The sequence below is a fragment of the Amphiura filiformis genome, unplaced genomic scaffold, assembly GCF_039555335.1.
Source record: "Amphiura filiformis unplaced genomic scaffold, Afil_fr2py scaffold_238, whole genome shotgun sequence".
NCBI lineage: Eukaryota > Metazoa > Echinodermata > Ophiuroidea > Amphilepidida > Amphiuridae > Amphiura > Amphiura filiformis.
The window spans coordinates 619-25,995 of record NW_027305702.1 but is presented as its reverse complement, the minus strand read 5'-3'; the positions used below and the strand labels follow the sequence as shown (position 1 = coordinate 25,995).

Sequence of the window (25,377 nt, the reverse complement as noted above, 5' to 3'; positions counted from 1 at the left end):
GACCATTTTCTTTTGCCCTCCTGCGCGGACATGTATAAACTAACTCCATCTGACCTGTCCTGGATGAAATGAAATAAAATCAATCATTGTCAACAATCTTACTTTGGATGACATCTTATCCTATCCCTGCAATGATGTAACTTTCCTTTATTATTTTCTTTAGGATGCCACATCTTTGAACCTAAATGTGTATGTCAAGCAGATCATCAAGGAGTCCTTTGACATTGATTTCCAAGATGAACTACTCACCATCAGATTCAGTACAAAGTAAGTACAAGGTATAGCCCTCGAATTAAGGCCCCGGTGCTCAATCTCGCCGATTAACTCTGCGTCGTCTCGGAGCAATTCGATAGCTCTCCTGCGGCTTGCCGTTTCAAGCCGCAGTATGCCGACAAATTAATATAGTGTAGTCATATCCCTGGTTGCGAAATCGCGAGCAGTTATAGGCATCGAGTTCACAACATCTTGCCATCTTCTTGTTCTGCGGTTTGTCATTCATTACTCGAAACCTTTTTGCAGATCAGTCGATATAATCCGGCAAAGAATCAACACACTCAAGGACACTAATTTGTAAGGCTATTATTGTCAAGTGATATAAGCCGGTTGCGAGAAATGCAGGAGTTGGGCCGACCAACCCGATGAACGGGTGACTGAACATGGCTTTTCATCGAGCAGACACACATTTTGTTAGTGCATATCGCAACAGTATTTTATTTCTTAGCATATGTGCATTGGCGTGGGTCTGCGGCTTAGGTTCCAGGCACGCCGAAGAGTTAATCGGCGAGAGGGGCACGGCAACTTTTTTTAGCGCAAGTTGATAATTGCCTTGGATTTTCATTGAATAGGCAAGGTGGCATGGCAACATGTAATATTTCAAAAGGGCATCGTGGCAACTGTTGACACTTTGAAAAGGGCACCAAGCCAATTTCTCAAAAGTGATGAAAACACACAAATAATATGATAGATGATTTGAGTGGTAAGGGGGCTGGCATTTTCTTCGGAAGGGGTGTCCCAAATTTACAAAAAGTCAGCGTCAATAAAATTGCAACCCCCCCCCCCCATTTTGTCAACAACAAATTTATGACCCCCCATCACTGATACACCTTACCCCTTAAACAGGCTAAAATTGTATTGAAATCAGTCTTTTTGAATAAAATAAACACACTATCTGTGGTCATCATCTTGTGACTCCTTACATTTTGGTCATCAAAAATTTTATGACCCCCTCCTATTTTTCTTTCCAGAATTTCATGACCCCCCTGTATATTTGGGACCCCACTTCCGAAGAAAATGCCAGCCCCCTAATCGAACAATAGTCACAGAAATGGGGGATTCCCTTTTCAGGATGTGAATGAAATTTTACCAACTTTCCATAGCTGTACTGTGAAGAGCATGAGTAACAAACTATGTGATAGTCGGTATATCACATCGCATTTTGCAAATTTTTTTGCATTTTTGCTAATTATTCCATTTTCCTGATGAGATTTTAAAGATTTCTGTAAATATTGTCAATAACAAATTTTGTGACAGCAAGCTTGCTGACACTAGATGATTGTGTAGAAATTTGTACTTTTGCTGTCATGTTTGAGTGAAAGCCTAAGTGATTCACTTGAACATATTGAATTAATGGGAGGGAAAATGGAGATAGCACCCTAACATTTATCCCTGTTTGTTAATTATTTTGTTATTGTTATTATTGTCTTGTTGTCTAGGGATAATCAGTTTCTTGGACTCAATCCACCCAGCACCAGTGATACAATATTCAAATGGACTATTCATCTCAAGTAAGTATACCTTGGTGTGCATACCGTCTTTCCTCCAATAAACGCCCCCCGGGGGCGTTACATTTTCCAAACGGGGGGCCAGGCGGCATAGGAAGCGCGACCGTGACGTACGAGGCTGGCGAAGATTCAGGGCTGACAGCCCCATTCAAAATACACGGTTAGCAATTACAAATGGAAAATTAACATACTTGCAGTGGGGTACTTTGCAGAACCCCGACGGTTTTAGAGTAAGATAATTTTGCTCTGACACCACATAACAAATTTAGAATTGTTTGTGAAGATTTCATGATTATGTGTTAATCCAATGGCGACCTCAAAATTGGCGATATCGCTTCCTATGCCATCTGCGGGGGGCGTTTATTCAAGGTCAATTTTAGCACAACAATTCCTGTTAAATTATTAGGTAAGCTTAAAAGTCACGCTAAAATGATGAACTATGAACTAGAAACACTGACTTTTGGTTCACTTCCTGGTTTCCGATGCAGATTTTCGCCAATTATTGCTGCTATTATCATGGTAGCAACTTGGTAAGCCTACTGCACAAGATAGCATGGAAATATCGGCATTTTTTTTTTTTTTTGTTTCAAAAGAGTGGTGGGGTCGTTTATTTGTGGGGGCGACTATTCGAGGAAATACGGTATTTAGATTATGTACCTAATGTATCCAAGTTCCTAACTACTTGTCCATTATAATTAGACTTGAAATACGATCTGTGACAATTCAATATTGGGGATTTCGTTTTAGTGTTCCTAGTGTATAGGCAAGCTTTGAAGAATGCATGATCTGCTGCATCATCTGCATATTGTGAAGTTGACTGGTTTTGTCATTTCTAGGTACGCCATCATACCAGAAGAGTGTACTTTCAAGGTGTTGAAAACTAAATTAGACATCTGTTTGAAGAAGAAGGACCCTGCCAAATGGAACATGCTGGAGAAGACACAGTATAAAAGTAACAGTAAGTACGGTATGATTATGATACTTGCCATACATTGATTATGATACTTGCCATAATACTGTTAGAGCTGTCATTATATCACGTCTTGATTATTGTAATGTGTTACTTAATGGTATATCAAAGAAAGATCTAAATCGTTTGCAGAAGTTGCAAAATAAGTGTGCACGTTTAATATGTCTCAAACCAAAATTTGAGCATGTTACCCCTCTCTTGAACCAACCTCATTGGCTCCCTGTCAGTGAGAGGATTGTATACAAGACGCTGCTTTATGTGTTTAAATCTCTGAATGGACTCTCTCCCCAGTACTTAACTAACTGCCTCACTGTGAAAAGATCATCCCAGAGCGCAATGAAGACCCGCTCGACAGATAGTATTTCCTTCCTTGTGCCTCGTTCTAAGAAGGGTGCTGGTGATAGAGCTTTTTCAGTGGCAGCTCCACGTGTGTGGAACACCTTAGCGGTTCATATCAGAAATGCTGTTACTCTTGAATCATTCAAAACTATGCTCAAGACATATCTTTTTCCATAATGTTGTTTTCTGTATTTGATCATGTTTGCTGTTCTTTTTAATATGCTTGTTGCGCTTTGTAGCCACAGGAAAAGGCGCATTATAAATTATGTTATGTTAGATAAGTATGGTATACAAATATTAACCGTCTATGAGTGTGATGATCGAAATATAATAACGAGGTGAAAGATGGATTGTTCAATTCCATGAGCCGGAACGGTGAGTGGAATGGAACAATACATCTTTCACCAGTGATTATATTTCGACCATAACACTACAAATTTAAGACAGTTAATATTTGTTTTATATCACTCATACATAAATTCTGTTGCTCAAAAATACTATTTAAGATAGGGAATACATTTTTTTATCAACATATAACACCATGTTTTGCCGTGACATACTTAACATTTTGGTGTCCACCCCATAACTAAATCGGCGAGTCTAAGAGTCAGTGCACGGCTTGGCGCAGGCGCACTACGGCGCAGCACTATGATGGTAAAAACTATCATACGGAGAGGCTGATGGTAAAAATGATAAATGGCCATCATCCAATGAACTGTCTAGAATTTATATATGAGTGATATAATAAAGCATTAAGTTAATTAATGTTGAGATTGTCATCAGAGGATATCCTAGGGTAGAGTCCGAAGTTTACTGTTTTCTAATATCCATTTTCCGTGTTGTAATCCGTGTTGTAAAATTTGTAAATCCATGTTTTAAGAATAAAGTTTAAAATGAATAAACAATGATTATGAATGATATTAATGTCACAATTAAGTGTTCAATATCGCGATTAATATGCTCCGATTTGAATATTCTCACGATAATAGGCCGACTGTTACGATGTGGTGGATAGGGGGTTCATGCCTTGGTAGTATATCTTTATTCGGTATTAAACAGTGTTTTTTATCATAAAAATTGACACACACAACACAAAATTGTTTTTAACATTTATTTTTCTTATCTTTAACAATTTTTTGTCACGTCATACGTGACGATTTTTTGTGTACACTGGGCGATGTACGCTAGTGTGTGCGACTAAGCGTGAGTAACACGGAAGTGAATCCAACCATACCAACGCCCTTGTAATTGGTTAGCATTGTATCCAAGGATGTGCAGTTGCGTTGTAGTTTGAAAAATGCGATATACGATTGCGGTTAGATCAAGTACAGTCGTTGAAAGCTGCGTTCATTCAATTGGAATTCCTACTATAAAAGTACATTGTGCAACCATGCATGCTACTCTTATCGGTACCTATGCAGGTAATATCAGTTGTTCATACATAATCACGATATAACGACATGTCTGATTGGATTTGGGCCCTTTTTGCTGGTCATAAATTCCGTTTATGACCAGTACGCAGGGCATAAACAAGCTGCGTCACGCAGCGTTGGAACCCAATTAACACAATCCACGATTTGCGTACACGCGCATGTCACCGCGCTCATCTCACGCGGAGCGCAAAAGATGACGCATATCACAGGTTGAATCCCGGCCGTTGACCTCATGAGCCGAGCTGCTTCCTGCAAGTAGGCCTACTCATTTTCTTCCAATTTATGAAGGAAAACGGTATGGAAATGTTATTTAAACTTGTAAACCCTTATTATTTTCATCTGTATTCAATTGCTAAGAATGTTGGGTATGTATGAACGGGGTTCATTCATAGGATTGAGGGCATGATCGCTGTTTATGCCCTCGGATCACGCCTCGGGCATAAACAGCGATCATGCCCTCAATCCTATGAATGAACCCCTAATTAATGTCCATGTGTGCCTTTGATTACAGCTGCATCTGGAGGTCAAAAAGGCAAGACAACAGGCGGCTGGGTGCCATTGAATTCTGGCGCCAGACAGAAAACTCTAGGCAGCAATGGAGAGAAAGATGTGGCAAGAGGGGCCGTTGGTGGAGCAAAGTCTGTAGATGCTGCTGATAACAGAACGCAGGTAAGTGAGTAGGTGCTTCAGAGTAATTCAATTCAGGAATGGATGACAGGAGTAAATGTCAAGAAAGACTAGAGTCAAGTAGGAGATATCAAAAATTACCCTTTCATGACTAGGGTTTAATAATTAAATTTTTGCTTTAAATGATAGTCTTAGGCATGTTAACCATACCAATTTTGCTGTGGCGTGTACACTATAGTATAGTATGTTCACAAGGATTCATGTCAAGGATGATGCAACTGGCATGTACAATCTAAGGACAGTGATGTCATATTTGACCATGAATCGATGCTGGCGGCAGCAACATTTTTCTGCTATTAATTATTCATGAGGCCCGCCATGTTTTTTATATGACGTCATCTTAACGCAGTCTTTATAGCAGTATGTTGAATTACAAAGCCCGGGATGTGGCCTCCTGTGTGACAGCATCGTTTTAAAATATTTTTTCCACATTGTTTTACTGTGTATTTTTAGAAGCCCACATGTGCTGTTCCACCATTGTCACTTTCACATGAAAGCAACAAGCAAACTGGGGAAGCAGTAGCTCAGTATAAGAAAGGTTTCACAGGCTTAGACAACCTGGGAAATACCTGCTTCATGAACAGTGTCATTCAAGTATTGGCCAACACAAGGGAACTCAAAGATTACATGTTAGGTAAGTCTAATAAGCTTCTGTATTTTTGTGTTGTGGCTATTGAAAAGAAAGATTAAGGTATATCAACTTGACATGGGGGAACAAGTAAAACACAGACACTGTGGGGACAAGAAATAACAAATCGTCAGGTGCATTGCATACCGACAGATCTGAACAATACGGTAAAATCCAGAGTGACAGATGTTGAGATTTCACAAAAATTGTGAAATCCAGAGTGATGGATAACTTTGGCAACCTATTACATCTGTGAGATGTACGATTTTTACAACATTTCTACTTTTGGTAGACACATGAATTACTGAACATTTATTGCAAGTTTACAATCGATGCCCAATACAATTCACTTACTCAACGTTTCCCGATGTAAAACACCCCGTTTTTAACATCCGTCACTATGTAAAACACCCAATGAAATGTAGGTACAAGAGTAGGTTAAGTTTGTTGATCAAAAATGACCAATTCCAAAGCCCACAAAAGTGTGAAACCTGCAATTACAACAAGAATCAAATAAACAAAACAAGAGTACACTGGAACAAGTGAATAACGTCACTGTGCATATGTGACGTGTCATGTCAAAAAGAGTCACTTTTGGGCAGGTTATCAATTTTGAGGTTTTTACGTATCTTAAATATAGAGATATTTTGCTGCACAATGCCGTTTTCCCCAATGAAATCGGACATTCCTAAGCGAAGATATTGAGTTCGTAAGTTATGGGATTGTAAAATTGGAAATTGAGATATCGGCCTTTAAAAATATTATTGACAATGTTGATAGTAGGAATTACCTAGAAAAATGTCTCAAAAAATACAAGATGCTTGTTATATTCCGGTCTGAAACTATCAGACAATGTTTTCAACATTAATAACATCACACATTTGCAACAAACCCAAATTGTGAAAAAATCTCCCCCTGGCAGATTTTTGGCTATTTCTCCATTTACGATTCTGCCCAAAAGTGTCTCATTTTGACACGACACGTCACATATAAGCAGACAAACAAAACTCAACAAGAAACAACACACGAGGCACGGATGTAGCCAAGGTGTGATGATTACCAATTCCAAAGCCCATGGAAATATAAAACCCTGCAATAATAACAGGGACCAACAAGAATGGAAGTAAACAATACAAAAGTACACTGGCTGAACAGATGATGAACATGTTCAGATATGAGTCATTCATATTATTTATGTGATTTTTACTTTTTCAGATAACAATGTGAAAGATGAGATCAACACAGACAATCCATTAGGCACTGGTGGTCATATGGTGTTGTCCTTTGCTGTCTTGATGAGACTACTGTGGTCGGGCAAATTTAGATCTTATGCCCCACTCAAACTGAAGGTAAAAATGGAGTGACAGGTGTTTGTTGATGAAATTGTGACCATCCACCACAACTTGGATTTTAATGTCGGCAGAACTGGATCTGAGTTATGGTCCATTGATCATTTGAATAAACAATAGATAAAAGATTTCTCAACCTATATATGGATATTTCTACTTCCTAACAAGTAATAATATGAACATGCAATATTTTATTGAAAAGTTTGAGAACAAGTTGCCTGGCCAATATCTCAAAAAGCCCATTTTGTGGTAGACACATCACAATTGGTTAGAATAGGAGCTCTTATAATGTTTATTTAGGAGAGCTGCTAGAAGACTGATTTCAATTGATTTACACTTGAGTTTTTAAAAAAAATGAATGTGAGTTACAGTGTTCTCATTCAGGAAGTTTAAGAGAGCTTTGCTGAGATATCAGTCTTCCAGGAATTCCCAGAATTATGAAAATTGGCCATAAAGAACAAAATTGCATTTCCTGAATTGGATAATGAAATTTCATAAGAAATTTTCAGCACAATTTTTTTAATGGGTTGATGCCCCTTTAATCCCTACCGTAGCCTATTTCTCAGTTTTGGCACCTTATTTATTCATAATGTCTATAGTTCGCAGAATGTTGAAATTTTGACAGACCTCTCCTTTGCCCTAAAGTCAAGTCTAGGAATACAATTGAATTCAAATTCTTTTCAATCATAACTATAAATATGCAATTTCTAGAGCAATAAATAATCCATCATGCTTATCTCTGGGGAAAATATCTTGGGATGTCTGATTAAAAGCTGGAATTGGTAAACAAACTTTTTTAGAGATTAACTATATTCCAGAATCCATACAAAGCTGTTATTTTGAAGTTGTTATATTCTTTTTATTTTTATTTCTTTGCCACTGTTTTCAGACTGTTATAGCAACCAAGGCAAGTCAGTTCATGGGATTTGCTCAGCATGATGCCCAGGAATTTATGGCATTCCTATTGGATGGCCTGCATGAGGTAAGCTCAAATAAGCTGTTGCAAAATGTGTGTTAAAGTGGCATTCGGTGTATGTGTGCATGTCACAACCTGTGTAGATATTCATACCAGGTTATAGTTATTGTACCATTCTGTATAACAGATTCAAGCAAGATAAGTTACTGGTGACTGCTATATTCTACATAATGCAAAAGTAGATACTTACAGTCCTAGAAAAAAAAGTTGACACACTTGTACCTAACAATTGAAATGCATACCCTATCAAAATTGGAGAGGGGAGTGAAACATCCATGCAGTAAAGCAGAGACCCTCCCCTTTATCTTGCCCTTCCTCACTCCCCATCTTTCAATGATGGAGGGTCTCCCGGACCTGTTTACCATTTGGTTTTGTCCAATATTGAATTACGGAACACAGACAAAAATATAGCAAAAGACAGGCAAAGTGTGCCAACATTTATTCCAGGATGTCATTGTTGTCCCCGCTGTCCAGACAGCGACAAACGAGCACTGTAGGTGTTTGGTGTAGTGTGTAACACGATACCAAGTAAAGCGTAAAAACCTGCTCGCCATCGTTGCAGTGCTACTCAAAATATGTCAAACTGGGTCGGTATTACGATAATGTTCATGGGAAGATAACCAATGGGTCTTCCAGAAAGGCTGCTAGATACTGGAATTTACTTGGGTACCTAAATGGTTCTAACATTTGCATCTTAAAGTTAAACCTGAATTATGTTTATCTCTATAGGATCTAAATCGTATCAAAGAAAAGCCCTACACAGAGACAGTGGATTCAGATGGTAGACCGGATGAAGTAAGTCTCAACATTTTTGTATGATTGTGTAACCAGACACTTTATTTGAATACAGAATATTTGATTTAAAAATCATAAGGAGATATGGTAGTTTATTTTTTGGAGGTGGGGTGTTCCCCATGATGAGGTAATGACTCACACAATTGAAGGTAAATGACTCAACCAATAGACATTTTCAAATCAAAGAAGACAACCTTGTGTTTATGATGACCACCTAATTCCTGGTCATCATACAGCTATTGAAGGCAGCAATTACGTTAATTGCACTTTGTGTAATGCGTGTCCTGCGAGCGCTTACGCACAATTTTGCGAGCATGAGGATGCTTTCATATGTGACACAATCTGATCCATGGAGGCTAAAGGCGGCAAATTTGAAATTGAGATAAGGACAAAAATATGGAGTAAAAAAACAATAAAATACATTTATAGAAAATAGACGTCACAAAACTTCATAACTTTAAAACCATGTATGTTAGACTTTGGTATTTTCAGTATATGACAGCTAATGTATGTATTTAAGGTAATAATTATAGTAACTCAGTTTTCAAAAATGTCTCCTTTGACCTCCATGGACCAGATCGTGTCACATATGATGTATTACATTGCATGTGTACCTGGTGCATGTGCCCTGGTTTGGGGAACATATCCAGTATTGATTTGAAAAGGTCTATTATTTCAATTCTGTTTTCCCCCTATGCAGGTGGTAGCTGAAGAGGCTTGGGCAACGCATAAGAAACGCAAGAACGATTCATTTATTGTAGACTTGTTCCAAGGCCAGTACAAGTCGAAACTAGTATGTCCAGAGTGCGGAAAGGTAAACTATAATAGTGTACATGATGCCATTGTGCTGAATACAAAATAACTATGTATATAAACTGTGGAGTACCTTAGGCAATTCACTAAGCAAGTAGTACATAAATACTTTTTGTTAATAGTAAATGTTAAAGTTGCAACAACATTTTGTGAAAATTATTGGACTTTTTTTTTGTTCAGCTCTGTACACACAGTCTGTTGGTCTATGATAAGAGTTTAGGCTATTATTGTTAGTATATTGTGTTGTTGCAAGCTGTTTCTGATGGAAGGCTTAACCCCAATAAAGGAATAATTACAATTGTGAGTCCAGTAAGGGGTCTTGGAAGACCCAAATGAATAATATGGCCTATGTGACATGACTGTTTTACTCACTCTTTTAAATGTGCATGTAGGGTTTCTGTAAGAAATAATTTGCGCAAACATTGTTCCAAATCAGAATCACTCAATGCTTCTTTCACAGTCGGTATAACATACCTGGTATCAACACACCTTAAACTTTAATCTAAAGCCATAATGTACGATCTAATGGTATGAAATTGATACTTTTTTTCAAACCCAATGTTTTGCTAATATTTGTATTGTTTACACCTGAGACGAATACACATATCCCAACTAACACCTAAATGGAATTGGCCGTAATTTGTTGTGTCTGTAGGTCAACAGAGCAATTTTGACATAAAAGTCGTAATACGACAGTAAGTCCCTCATAGAACTCCACGTTAAACAGCCAAAATTGCCAGTGGGGTTTCTTTTACTTTAGCTAGTTATTCTGGCTTAAAATTGACAGAAACCCTTCCTGACTATTATTACTAATATCATTTGACCATTTTGGGTATAGAGAATAACAAAATTCAAATTTGACAGAAATCGTACATTATGGCTTTTAAGCAGTGTTGCCAAGCCCCCCAATATGGTAACCCAATTAGACAACTAATTGTCCTGTGACTGGAAATAGTCACTGAGAAAAGCCTGACAAATTCTTGCATGTTTGATGTGCATTTGTTTGTTTGGAGAGCCTCCTTTTGGTAACAAGATGGCAGATAAATGCAAAGAGTGTATTCAAGATCGCATATGTTTTGACCGTTATCAGAGATAACCGGGAATCTTCAGTGAACAGGGCAATCTTCAGTGAACGGCTCATTTTAGAGCCACAAAAACTTTTACATTAGCAGATAGGGGAGGTCTGCTTGTTCACTGCTCACAAGGGTCAGTCTTCAGTGAACGGCTCTTTTCAGAGCCATCAGTAGGCAAGGGGCAGCCTACATGTCTCATACTTTGTCCTGAAGAAGTCCGAGCTACTCCTTACGAAAGCTTGACAGTTCTAAACTTGTCAGACGACGAAACTGCTAAAAACTTACCAATTATTATCAAGATTCCCAACAAATATACCGTAAAACCCCGTCTACAAGCATATATAGTGTTTTTTATAAAAGCTTAATTAATTCGAAGCAAGCGTTAATATACCAATACAATAGATCGGTCTTAAAATAATACTTGTTTGTATATGCTTGGATCCGTAATTTATTTGCTCAAACTCCATAATGGCGACTGGATTAATGTAGCTTTCATCAGAAGCACACTATATGCTTGTAGACAGGGTTTTACGGTATGTAAATCTGAAAATAATTACTTGTCATTTGCATTGGTTTAATTTTATCTCTGTGTACAGGTGTCCATTACGTTTGATCCATTCATGCAACTTTCAGTACCTCTTCCAAAGAAGAAAAGACATATTCCAGTATACTTCTTTTCCAAGGAACACTATAAGAAACCAGTTAAGGTAAGTCACTCAAAGTTTTTGGTTCCTTTCCTGCTTTGTTTATTTTGGGGAGTGGAGAGGAGCTGTATATGTGCCGCATGTCAAGCTGCATCATGATTTTTGAGTTGTGGTAAGTCCTTGAAAATCATGCTTTTGGACCTTGAAAGTCCTTGAAAAGTCCTTGAATTTTAAAGGCTTCAAGGTGCGGGAACCCTGCATCTGTGGTCTAACATGTTGCTGAAATTTGTATGTATTCTTTCAGCTTCTTTTCTTACAGTGCAACTTGTTTTCCTTATAACAATGGAGTACTTTATGATCATACTGATCTTTGTATTGCATTATTTGTTTCTTTCTTTTCTGCAGTATCTAGTACCACTTACACCAGATGCAAGTGTTGAGGAATTAAAAGCTGTTATGTCGCAGAAGACAAAAGTTAACAGTAAAAATGTAAGTAATCTCCAAATATCAGGTCCAGTCATTAGCAATTAGCAAAAAGTATAGACAAAAGTTGATATATTTTCTTGTTTGTTTTGAATATTTTGCATCAAACCATTTTTATATTTGATCAGTGAAATACACAAAGGAGATGCCCTTAGAGATCACTAAATAAATCACTGTTGAATTAACTTGTTTTCTTTTTGCCTAGATGCGGGTATTTGAGGTTGCCAATAGTCGAGTACATAAAGTGTTCAACAGGGGAAGTAGCCTGTCTAGTATCTCTATTAATGATATTATTTATGTGTAAGTATTATCAAATTTTAAGTATTTAAATATTGCATTGTGAATTCATTTGTAATGTATTGTGCTATGTTGGACGTCTGACACCCGTCTTCCAGTAGAAATTATACATTTTGTAATAACAAGGTTAATAGCAAAGATTGAGTTATTCCAATTGAAATCTATATACCCCCATGAAAGACATGACCTTAATCTCCCACACAGGGAGTGTAGATTGCAAATGAATATTATACGCAATCGCTTTTGAAGAAAAGCTAATCTCATTCATGCTCAATGTTTACTTCTGTTTTCAGAGTATCAAGCCGATCAATCTATACAAAACAATGTCACTTTTGGGAGTTGAAGAAATCTCAACTCCCGAGCGATGTCGCTTCACATGTAAATGCATCAACCAATCATTTACTACCAACTGGATCAGTTATTTTCTAATTAATTTACCTTTCTTGATCATTAACTTCTGGATTTGAATTAATTAAAAGAATTATTATTGAAAGCAATGGATGTTCTAACAATTTATGTATATTGTGGGCTTTTGTATATTTTAATTATCGTCTGCAATCTCGATCGCTGTGATTAGTATTTAATGCAAAAGCAACGAGCGCTGCATCGCTCGGCGATCGCTTCAGCGATTATCCATCGCTTTCCAAAGGTAGTGCATCGCAATCGCTCAGCGATCGAATATAAATTCAGCTTTACTGTGTTTGTATTTTTCATTCCCTTCTGATTGTGAAAGTCAACATCATTACTGTTTTAACTCATCCCATGATTTCTTCCTCTGAATTTCAACATAATTTCTTATTTTCACTTGGTTGCCATGGTTTCTAAGTAACATTACTTCCTGTCTTTTTTTGATCACAGGTGTGAAGTTCTAGGTGAGAAGCAAGTGAAGGAGAGGGTAGTTGAAGTTGTAGTCATGCAGGTAAATGGTAGGCCACACATTTTAATTTTACATGGCAAATTTATTTTGCTTGAATGCTAAACTAAAATAATATTAATTTTTTTCTTGTAATACAGAGAAACAAGTTTAAGCACATTACCGGTAATTCTAATATGTTAAAATAAAAAGAAATTTTTGCTGCTTTTTTGAACATGTTAACATGGATTTAAATCAAGGTATGATTTTCTACAAAAAAACTTTTTGCTTTTTCAACACCTTCATAACAACTATTTCTCATGTTTGAATTTTTGCTTATTTTTATTATTTGATATTTGTGCTAGGATTTATAAATGCTTTTAAATCCCAAATATTTATTTGTAAAAGCAGTTGCAAAGTAAGTAAAAAAATGAAAACTAGAACTTTAAGAATCTGTAGATTAAATTTTCTACAAGTGTCATTTATATTGAGTCCAAATTTTAGTGAAAAAAACTATGAAACAAAATTTTGGAAAATATTTTTCATAGGTATTGTATGCATGAAATTTGTTTTCTGGATTTCTCATAAATGAAATGCTGTAAAAAATTACTCCCTAAAACAAAAACATACCACTCTGTAGTAAACAAGCATGTTACTTTACAACAAGTAGAGTGCCTGTAATTTCATTGAGCATATTTGTGGTATATATATCGACTGCTCAGTGCCAGAAGTGGGTAAGTGCAATAGCTGCCATGTGTAGATGAGTACAATATACTGTGTCAAAATTGTCAAATGTTCACATGGCAGCTATTGCACTAACCCACTTTTGGCACTGAGCAGTTCATATTTGATCATTGCTTACTTGAAATATCTGGTTGGCTGTGCTTAAATGTGATATTATTTTAATGTCTTCAGTCTAGTCATTCATATTCCTGTGTGTGTGTGTGCTTTTGGTTTCAGAGACTACAAATGCCACCTGCGCTCAACAGATGCTCTAACTCAATGTGTAGAAAAGACCGTGTAGGAGACCATGTCCTGAAGCGCTGTACCAAATGCCTCAGAGCAGCCTATTGTGACCAGTAAGTCATCATTATAATTGAAAAGACATGCTTGCGTATGACGTCCTGTTAACCAGACCAAAAATGCTGTACTGCGCAGATCAGCAACCAATCACGTTGCGCCTTTGCCATGACGTCAGATGCAAACTAGTCTTTTTAATTTGGTCTTCAAGTACAATAAGCTGACTGTAATAATGCCTTTCCCCAGTTATGCACCATGCCTAGTGGCCTACAATTGGGCCACTTGCTGATCACTTGTTGCTACTTTTTTTTTTTTTAAATGCATGCTACTAGCCTAAAATTGGTTAACTTTTGCAAGTGCAATTGGGCGATTTACCTATATCAAATTCGAGTAAAACCGCCCAAATGTGGTATTGGGATTTTGAACTACTAGAGGTTCATTCACTATGGCCTGACCTTGGCACTGAAAAAAGTTTATGCAACACTGCCTTTCCCTGGCACAATCATTTTATTTATGGATGATCAAGGGGAATGAGTTACATGTCGACCCTGGTCAAAAATGAGGTTTACATATATGTTTCTAAAGAGGACATTTAGTGCTTTCAGAAACTGAAAACCCCATTTTGACACGACTTTTCTTTGCTAAGTTACGTCAATTTATCAGTTGCTGAAAACAATAAAAAACAAAAGAATTTTAACACTTTCTTTGCCAATATCTCAAAATCAATATTAGCGACATCCGACTTGTTTCCCTTGATCGTGTCACATATAGTGAGCATCATACACTGAGCATGACTGACTGTCTCGTCAATTGCAATATATATAAAACAACTGTTTTATGAATGCATTGTGTAATTATAACTCCCTGCCATGACAAAAGGGCACGGTTGACATTACATATTGGTTGGTTAATGTGAGAAAATAGACAAAACTGCTTTAGTTTGCAGTGACTTGTGCTTGCATACCAATTTGAAAGAGATTACATTTGGGGTTACGGATTTGAAATTGGGTTGTTTAAAATGTTATGTATGTACATAGATACCAACTATTGAATGGGAATACAACATGGGGTGTATCAGTAGTTAGAAATCAACTGTCTGAAAATTGTATTTCCACAAAATGGGCTATACCAGTTGAAATCTAAACACCACGCCCCCCTAATTGCCCCTATGGAAGACAACCTTAATCTCCAACAAAGGAGGTGTAGATCTCAAGTGGAGTCACCCATTCAGGTAACCCCATTTGAAATTCATGCTCTATAAATGGGAGATTAAGGTCATGTATAGAGTTCATCTGAAATAGCCCATTTTACATGCACCAGCAGCAAAAGGTATGGTTAACTCTATAGTAATCCCAGTCATTCCCATGATTTGTTCATACAGGATGTGTCAAAAGGAACACTGGGCCAGTCACAAGATTACTTGCAAGAGACGACCTGAACCTGTCGGCAGTCCATTTATGATTAGCCTACCCGAGTCGCATGCAACGTATGCGAGATTATGTCAAGCCATGGAAGCTTATGCAAGGTAGGTGCCATATATTCAATTAAATAACCACAAGGGCTTTTAAAGCACTAAAGGGTGCTTAATCATTTTTTAAAAGTCTTTCCACAACATCTTGGGACTTCTGATGATGATAAACATAGCGTCGCGCAAAATAGCGTAAGACACGTTAGGCAGTCTACTTGGGTTTTTATTAATTGCTTTTGTATCTGTGCATTATAAATCCATTAAGTTCAGTGTCCATAATTATGGTTCGAGAACTGTTCTTTCAACATGGACACGTAAAAAACTAATCTACTTGTTGCCTGTAAATTTACTTGCAGATATTCCACCAATGTTTTCCAGCCACCCATCACAGCCCAATCAACAAATGTCAGCCCTGACAAATCCTCCCAATCCTCGCCGGAAGATCCCGATAGACTAAACGAACCCTCCACCTCATCGGAATGGGGAGCCGGCGAACCAAGCAGCAGCACAGGCGTGTCATCTTGTTCACAAGAGAGTATCGATATGGAAGCTTCGTCGTCGTCATCGGCCAGCGAGGAACAGCTGAGTGAAGATAGTGCTGTCGGTGAAAGCGTTATGGACCAGTCAGAAGATGGCGCTAGTACAAGTGCTGCCGGGGCTAATGATGATGTGAAAAATGGAAATGAGGTTGAGACCAAGGAAGATGATGGAGTAGATGGGAAAACAGGTGCGTTGGGCTCTTCCAGTTAACATCAGTACAACCTCTATGGAAGACATGACCTTAATCTCCCACACAGGGAGTGTGAAGTTCAAATGGAACTACCTGAATGGATGGCTCCATTTGAAATCTACACTCCCTGTGTGGAAGATTAAGGTCATGTCTTCCACAGGGGGTGTATGGATTTCAATCGGAATAGCCCATTACTTTTGCATACAGATAATGAAAAGCTGACATGATGTAGTACCATAGTGTATATATATGTTCAGTGCCGGAAGTGGGCAAGTGCAATAGCTGCCCTGTGAACATTGGGCAATTCACACACTGTATATTGTACTCATGTACAACTGGCAACTACACATGGCAGCTATTGTATTTACCTACTTCTGACACTGAGCAGTTGATATTATAGATATTGGTTTGATATGTACCTTTTTTATAACATTAAAAAAAAGAACTTTGAGACCAACCATAATATTTGTATGTATTTTGTTTCTTTATTACAGCTATGGTTGTAGGCCAACCTCAACTACCAGAGAGGACCATGCCACCATTCTTTATTAAACCAGTCAATATGTCAGGAAATGGGCTGCCTGGACCACTAGGAGATAGGTTAGGTGATAAAGGTATGTCAATAAATATCTAACTACCCAAGGGTGTTACCTTATATTTCTGGATATGAGGTGACAAAAAAAAAAAGACCAACCCAGATCTTGCTTTTTTTTAGCTGTATGAAATTTAAAACAGCCCTTGTTTTGGCCAAAGTGGATTGAATTTGCAGGACTGTGAGATACCCGCTTTTTAGCGGATATCTGCTTTTTTCATTTTTCCGATATCAATTTCCGCTTTTATTAACAATCATAACATCAAAAATCAAAATAGTGTCTGTGTGTACTAATGATAGCATATGTGTCGCAATAAAACAACTGGGAAATGAGATTAACGATGCTTGAAAGGTCATGAAATGCAAATCGTAACATCATCGCGATGTTGTGGATGTGGAGCAAAGGTCATATTCTTTGATTCCTTGTCTGTAGTCATTGTGTAATATGTTTGTTTAAAACTGCGCCCATTGGAATGATGTTAAATGGTGCCCTGCTCCCTGTGTGGGGATGTGCGATTGGCCGTAAGAGATTTTTTATCCAAACTATCCATCGGAATTGTGACATTTGATTTCATAAAAAGTCATATGGAATTAAGAGAAATACATCATTGCTACTATAATATTGCAATTTTGTCGAGCGACGCTCACATTTATGCAATAAAATACAAGCTTCTAGTCCTCAATGCTGGTGAAATATGTATGAATAGCATTGAATTTAGCCTGTTTTGATGAATTTTAGCTAAAAATATACCATTTTTAGTTAAAAACCTTATAGCATGGCTGCTGCCATGGAAACAAAATAGAACACGCTCTTTACAAATTTGGCAACATGGCAGAACAGATTCTCCAGACTCTTCTGAACATTTTGATATATGACTCGTCCGTTTGAAACATCTGCCCAACGACACAGAAATTTCAGGGGGCTGGCCCCTATACTGTTTGATGGTAAAACAATCTATCTGTAAGTTAGACTTTCACAGAATAACAATCTTATTTTGAAGACATGATAGAAACATTCACAGAAGACTTTCACAGAAAAACAAAAAACAATCTCAAAGATAGATCAGTTAACCACCAAAATGAAGCTTGCTATGATTATTTTTTTTACAAAGTGAAACAAGCTAACTTGCTAAAAATGCCAAATAGATGTGGGATGTGTACAATATAGATGCGGTGTAACTCCTAGCCTGGATCTATTTGTCTGCAGGTGATGAGCCCCTGGATTTGTCTCGCTATGATTATCTTGCGATGGACTGGAGAAATGACCCCAAGCAGCAGAACCATGTACTAGCGGAATCTAAGGAGTTGGTGAGTCTTAAACCCCCATGGGTTTTTATTTTTTGTATGTTATTAGGTACTTCTACTTAACTTTACAATCAACTTAAAATACAATCAAAAAACCACATCAGGTCAGGTGTTCAAAAGCTTTAGTTGCGCTGTAAGATGTGATTTCATTTTCCATATGGTGATGGTGTTTTGGTGTAAAATAGCAAAACATGGTTGATGATGGAGCACTGGACTTTTCAGTCCAGAGGATGACGATTTGAATCCTGATTCAACCAAATTTCTTTTTTAAATACTGAGTGTACAAAAGATTCTTGAGTACTATTAATGTACTATAGGCAGGGGTGTGAGAGTTCTCTTTTCACCTGATTTCCTCTTTTTTTTTGCCAAAATTTACACATTTTCTTTTTCTTTTCGGCCCATATTTGACGTTTTTACCCTGATTTTACGATGTTTTTAAGCATGTTTTAGTCATTTTCCTCTTTTTTGGTCTGTGGCCTCTCACACCCCTGTATAGGATAAGCCACTCGTTTGCTCAAATGAAGTCTGGCGCCTATCTCTCCCAACGTACGACTGGCAGACAATACTAGATTTGGATCAGGACTAAGTATTGTACAGCTTATATCAAAGATAACTGTCAGTCAAACAAATTTACGAGTAAGTCAGTTTCACCATTGAAGCAGTATACAAGACCTGCCGTCTGCACTCATATAAATTTGGGCTAAAACTCCTTAACTGCCCATGTGAAGTGATTTCACTTCTTATACAGGGATTGTGACGGCCCTGGTTTAACTTCCTAATACTGTATATTAACATTCCTGTTGTATTATTTATTCTTCCAGGAATATGAGGACGACGAATCCATGTATCATACAATTGACAGCGAGAAGAACATCACCGTGGACCAGTGTCTACAACTATTCACTAAACCAGAGAAGCTAGCTCCTGATGAGGCATGGTAGGTTGTTACTCATCGGTTGTCTTCCATTGATGTCCTGGTTATCATGAATACACCTTTTCAAAACAAAGTTTTCGAAAGACAACCTTTTTTATTGTTGACCTAGTTTATAATTCTGGGTCACACAGCTGTTGGGCGCAGCACTTATGCTCGTTGCCATGGTTGTGCTTTGCGTATTGTGTGTCACTGGTGAGCGCTTGTGTGGATTTAAGTGTATTATGATGTGAATTTCTGTAGCAACATTGGTACTGTGTAGGTACTCTGTTAGTACCAGTCAGGCACCTTGGTGATGGTGTACCCGTGCAGAGAGCCCCAATGCTCAAAAAGGCTCATTAATATGTAATTTTTGCCAATATTGCTCAAAAATCAATGCATAAATGTTCAGGGTACTTTTATGTTGCAGACTTTTGCCTTGAAACTTGGTCAAAGTGTTTCTAATGTGCTCTAATGTATTATAATATTGTCTAGCAGCCCTCTAATTTGCGTAATTAATATGCTTATTTGCATAATTTGAGAGAGAGGAGAGGGATACATGCATTCATTTATATTTTATTTTTGTAAAATTCCAATATTTTACATCAAAAATCACCGAATCAATATGTGGATCCTGTGTTTGTTCTCCGGAAGTCAATTTGACCGAAATCCCACCCCAAAAAACAATAATGCGTATTGTAATACTGAAAGAGATGGATCAACCTCAGCTGTTTGCATTGTTGTGCAATATGCCTATTACCTTGTGGAAAGGAGGCAACTGACATACGGTAGAGAAACACAGGATCCGCAGCTTGGAATAACAAGTGCAACATTTATAGAGGAAGCATTTAATTTGGGATGAAATCAAAACTCGACCGGCGGTTCAGTCCAGTATTGTTTAGAACAATAAAAACTAGACAGAACCGGCGGTCAACCACCGGTCGAGTTTTGATTTAATCTGTTACTACCTTCCACACAGCCTCTGGTGTAGAGAGGCTATAAGTGAATCTAATCCAAGTCTACAACTGTTTTATGACCAACTTTGTGTCCATTTTATAGGTATTGTCCCAAATGCAAGCAGCATCGTGAAGCTACCAAAGAGATGTCCCTGTGGAGATTACCTTGTAATCTAATCATCCAACTCAAGAGATTCTCATTCAAGAATATGATATGGAGAGACAAGATTGACAAGATGGTCTACTATCCCACAAGGTAAGCAGATAACCAGACAGACAACCATTTGGATGATGACATAAGCCCCACATCTGTGTAGGGGCCAAAAATAAGGGGGTCTTGCAACAACCACCCTTTTGTAGTTTTTGTTACACAATTTGCCACAGTAGGAAGAGAATTGAGCTTAAGCGCAGCTGAAAGCAATACAAATTGTCGATCTCAACACACAGCGGCGTACATGAAGGACAAAATACAGTTTTGATCAAAACGTTTTTGAAGGATATGCTACTGTTATCTCTCAGTGGCCCGATTCCATTTGAAATTGAAGTTTAAGATTCAAACTATTAAACTATCTCTAATTGTTTACATGGAATAGCTATTATAGGATATAGCTAGCTCTAAACCTTTATGCCACTATGCGAAATGGAAAATTTGTAAAAATCAGTCTAAGCCACTATGTGTTGCGACTGACGAAATGCAGCAAATAACATGTGTACATAGCCCGTAATGCTATTGATGAACACACGCCCAATGCGGGTTTTCTTTGACGTTTGTATGAATTACATACTGATCAAACTATACGCCGATGTAAAGTCTGTTTGAAGCATCACAATATGTATTGTATAATGTGAATTGTTTGTTTTTCTTCCTCAAAACAGAGGTTTGGATTTGACCCCTTATTGCCATGGATACAAGGGAGGGATACCCCCTGTGTATGACTTATATGGTGTTATCAATCATCATGGAGGCATACTTGGAGGACACTACACATCATTTGCTAGACTACCTAGTAGGGAAGACTGGGGCAAGAATGAAAATGGTACGTATCTGTCCATAAGCTTGGAATAAAATGCAGTGATTTATAGTGCGCTACACACAGGCATAAACCTACAAGCCTCCTCAGCACACTTCACAGGAATTTGTAGACCACCGTGGCACAAGACACACTGTTGAAACCATTTAGCACCATTAGGGACTTTAGCTTAAGAAGTGCACACCCTACACATACATTTGTACTACAATAAACCATCACAGTCAGGATCAACTTTCTGAGTTCTTGTAGATAAAGAAGCAGCTAGTTCTTTGCCCAGGGTAATTTCAATTTAGCTTCTAATTCAAATTATTCACGATAACAAATAGAGATTTCACCGAGGCTCATCAAACACCAATGCACCAGAGTGCAACGCTCATTACTGATTAAGCTAACTGAATACTCTCTGCACCCAGTCTTTTAGGTTTAGGGTTAAAGTGGCAGAGTTAAAGGTAGAGTTATGATTGGGTTTAGTATTTAGGGTAGGGAGTTGGGGTTAGTGTTTAACAATTTTGATAGTGATTGACCAGACTCCCATGTTGCTACTTCCATGCACAACATCTTGATACCCCCTCAGCATCAGCCAGTATCCATTTGTACATTGGAGAGGAAGTCTTGCTGAAGGATACAACATGCATGACTGGGCTGTTTCTAGACCCCGCCAAGCAAAAGAAAATGTTAAATAAATGATGGCAATTTTAAGCAGTAAACAGGCACCATTTCCAAGCTGGAAGGTCTGCTAGCTTTTGTCAGTTCTTTTGACTGGAGTATTTAATGTCTTTATTGTTCCTTCTCAGATTGGCGTTTGTTTGATGACAGTCACGTTACCATGGCATCTGAAAAGAACGTCTTGACCCACTCGGCGTATCTTCTGTTCTACCGACTCCGACAGCCATGTCAACCTTACATACCGCCACCAATAGCGACCACCACTGCACCTCCGAAAAAGGACACAAAACCTAAAGCTGTGATCAAAGGAAGCACCGCCCAGGTACGAAATCCAAAGAGAGAGGCTGTGGCACAAGAAAAGCACCCAATAAATGTAGCAACAGAGAAAAAAGAAACTGTTTCTAGTGCAAACATTCCAGTTGCAGCATCAACAGTCACAGCAGCAACAGCTACAGCAGCAGCAAGTCCGCAAGCATCTGCAGCAGTTGATGATAAAGCTGCAGACCCGGAAGCTAGTAGTTGTAAAGACCAAGAGACTGAACTGTCGTATACCAATATGGAAGATATTGATTAAGTGACAAATGTGATACATCCTGGTGAGATATACGATAGTGATTACCGTATATTGCCAAATAGCATATATACTAATATAAATCGTCTGAATCCACATACCTTTGTACTGGGTTATTCCAGTTGAAACTAAGACCTGATCCACACAAGTGTGTTTTTCCCGTAGATTAGGATTGTGTCATAATTGTGTCATGAAATTAGTATTGTGTGTCTGCTCAATGCCGTCGCCATATGATACAATACTACAATCGTGTCATCATTCACAAATGAGGAAAATTTCGATCATTGGGTCGTAGCGTGATCTTGTCGTAATTGCGGGTGAATAGCTAAAACAAAAAATGTCCTATAGTGGTTATGAAAGGTGTGGGAGACTCTTACTTAAACTCGACACCCCCTATGTGGAAGATTAAGATAATATCTTCCATAGATGTACGTATTTCAAATGGAATTGCCCATTTTTATCGATGTTACCGATTTTGTTTTACAGTAACAAGCTATTTTTGGCCTCGGTCACTGCTCGCACTCAACAAATTACCTGAATCACTTCACGTATTGATAGGAACGGTTTATAGTAATCAGATATTCAGCATTATGCAACAAAATGACAACAATAGAGGCCGTCAGCCTTTCGCCATCTTGTGGGTACAAATGATACGTGTGTTCACGCGTCGGACACTACGCGCATGACGCAGCTTGCCACGCAGCTGTGATCACGCATCGACACGGTGATTTTGCTGTTCACGCATGGAGATCGAACGACCATCGCAGCGTGTACCCACAAAATGGCGGCATATGACGTCACACTGATGGCCTCTATACTGTAGGAAAACTGTGTTCAACCAAGAAGTTACACTTTGCATGACTGAGCGAAGTGCGTAAGTATAACCTCGTAGAGATCTCCATGTCAATATCATCAGTTGACCTTTCCACATGTCACAATAGTTGAGGACATCAGGTCACATGCCAACCAGTTTATAAATAGAAGTCAAGATGGACGCCTGGAGTCGCAGTGTACGCTTGTGTATAGTTGCAAAGTAACAAACATAGGTGAAATGATTTAGTTGAACACCAATTAAATTATTTTGCTATAGTTGAAGAATGACTGTGTAAGTTGCAGTGCTACAATAATTATATATTATATAATAATAATTCAAATTTACACAATGCACAAGTCCCTAGGAGCTCTTGTGTGGTTTTTATTAGGTATAATAATATATTATCTGGTTGCGGTAATGCATACACAATATCAAGGTTGGCGAGTTGGTAGCTAAAATGCAAAGCATGATAGCTTTTACAGTCATGCACATGTGTTGGTATTTTAGCTATTTTTCCAACATCTTTTGAGCAGTGTTGCCCCAATTGTTGTATCCGTTTTGCCGTGTATGTTTATGTTTAGACCTTGACTCATGTTCAGCTGGACTGGACCATGGTAGTGTTTAGCTGCCAACAAGTCTACCCTACCCAGGAAAAATGTAGTATCTCTATTACACAGTGTCAGAATTTGAGAAAATCGATATATTGGCCATTCAGTATCGATAAAAATTGATAAATCGATTTTCCTCCCAATTTTAGTCATACTCAACTGAATTATATATACATTCATCCATACATGATAACCATCTGCTATTAGTTCATCCCTCGGTTTTTCCATTCGTTGCTGCCATAGAAAGCTTTTCTCCTTGGAAACCTAGTAGTATGATATCATCACATGACCTAGGACAATTGCTCAATATCGGTCCTTCCTTCTTAATATTTTTATACTTTTATTTTCATTATTCGGCAACTTGAAAAATGATCTCCCGTTATTTTTGCTTTCTATAAAAAACAATTGTAAGGCTTGCACTTGAATATATGTGTTGAAAGAACATGATAATCTTAAGCATGCCTAATGAGAACCAACCGTGCGTTTTGAAATCAGAAACTGACACATATTTGGATTTTATATACGTGCAGAACAAAAAAATGACTGATGCCCTCATTTGTCAACCCCAGGATTACAGAGCATAACACAGTACATGTACAGGGTAGATCAGGGCAGAGTAAGCGGGCGGCCGGGATGCCATGGCCGCCTACTTTTGAGAAATTTATTATGTTTTTCTTTATATCTTTATTTCAATTTGGGCCTATATTTGTATTTTGGCCGCCCCACATTTGTCATGGCCGCCCCACATTTTACAACCTTGCTACGGCCCTGGGGTAGATGACTGGTAGAGTCAGTCTAAAGCAGATGAGTGGGGAAGAAACATACTAGGCTCACTGAAATACAGAGGTCAGTGACCAGGCTATTGTCAATAGCCTTAGTCTCACACACCAACATCGCTTGGTAAATAATTATATTGTACAGCAGAGACACTAAAATCAATACCCGGAATCGATACACATATATGTGCTATGCACGATTTGATATTCAGGCGATAAATCTTTGGATACCGGGGTAGAAAATGATGAATATCTCCCATAATTTTTTGATTCTACAGAATCCGATTTCAAGGCTTGCACTTGAATATATGTGTTGAAAAAATATGACAGTCGTTAGCTTTATGATTGAGAAAGAACCGCGTATTGAGCTCAAAACTGACAAAAATTCTGATTTTATATGTGCCAAACTATAGCGCAGCGTAGGCCACTGGTGGAGTCAGTCTAAAAGCAGATGACGTCATGACGTACAAGTTGTATACCATGCTCACTGACATCTACAGAGGTCAGTCACCAGACTATTGTCAATAGCCTTAGTTGGATGTCCCTCGGCCCATCATGCGTCTCAAAACTATTAAACAGGTTAGAACAAAGCCATGCGTGGCTGTGGATTCAACCGACCATGGCGATTTCTGCCATGAAGATATCAGGGCGAAGACATAGACTTCTCTGTAGTCCACTTGCCCATTTTGCATACTCTGGCTATTACATTTAAACATAAAACTCTGATTTATATTGATTTGTGTGCAACTGATAGATTTTCACATCTGTATCTGATCTTTTCAGTCACCGCACTCCCTCTGTTTGTTAGC

General features: G+C 38.1%; 1 protein-coding gene across 1 annotated transcript in view; it reads left to right on the top strand.

The window, feature by feature from the left end:
- Positions 1-24,385, top strand: part of LOC140145371 (ubiquitin carboxyl-terminal hydrolase 19-like) — a 51,118-nt gene extending 26,733 nt beyond the window's left edge. Inside the window, exons 6-27 of the mRNA XM_072167121.1 lie at positions 164-267; positions 1,713-1,784; positions 2,618-2,739; positions 5,035-5,192; positions 5,664-5,844; positions 7,054-7,187; positions 8,077-8,169; positions 8,893-8,958; positions 9,659-9,772; positions 11,441-11,551; positions 11,894-11,977; positions 12,177-12,271; positions 13,127-13,187; positions 14,082-14,200; positions 15,523-15,666; positions 15,966-16,336; positions 16,834-16,953; positions 18,139-18,239; positions 19,058-19,173; positions 20,206-20,358; positions 20,979-21,139; positions 21,928-24,385. Of these exons, the coding sequence (XP_072023222.1) occupies positions 164-267; positions 1,713-1,784; positions 2,618-2,739; positions 5,035-5,192; positions 5,664-5,844; positions 7,054-7,187; positions 8,077-8,169; positions 8,893-8,958; positions 9,659-9,772; positions 11,441-11,551; positions 11,894-11,977; positions 12,177-12,271; positions 13,127-13,187; positions 14,082-14,200; positions 15,523-15,666; positions 15,966-16,336; positions 16,834-16,953; positions 18,139-18,239; positions 19,058-19,173; positions 20,206-20,358; positions 20,979-21,139; positions 21,928-22,373 (3,126 nt within the window). The 3' untranslated portion in view covers positions 22,374-24,385. The remainder of the gene's footprint in view (positions 1-163; positions 268-1,712; positions 1,785-2,617; positions 2,740-5,034; positions 5,193-5,663; positions 5,845-7,053; positions 7,188-8,076; positions 8,170-8,892; positions 8,959-9,658; positions 9,773-11,440; positions 11,552-11,893; positions 11,978-12,176; positions 12,272-13,126; positions 13,188-14,081; positions 14,201-15,522; positions 15,667-15,965; positions 16,337-16,833; positions 16,954-18,138; positions 18,240-19,057; positions 19,174-20,205; positions 20,359-20,978; positions 21,140-21,927) is intronic.
- Positions 24,386-25,377: the final 992 nt, after the last annotated feature.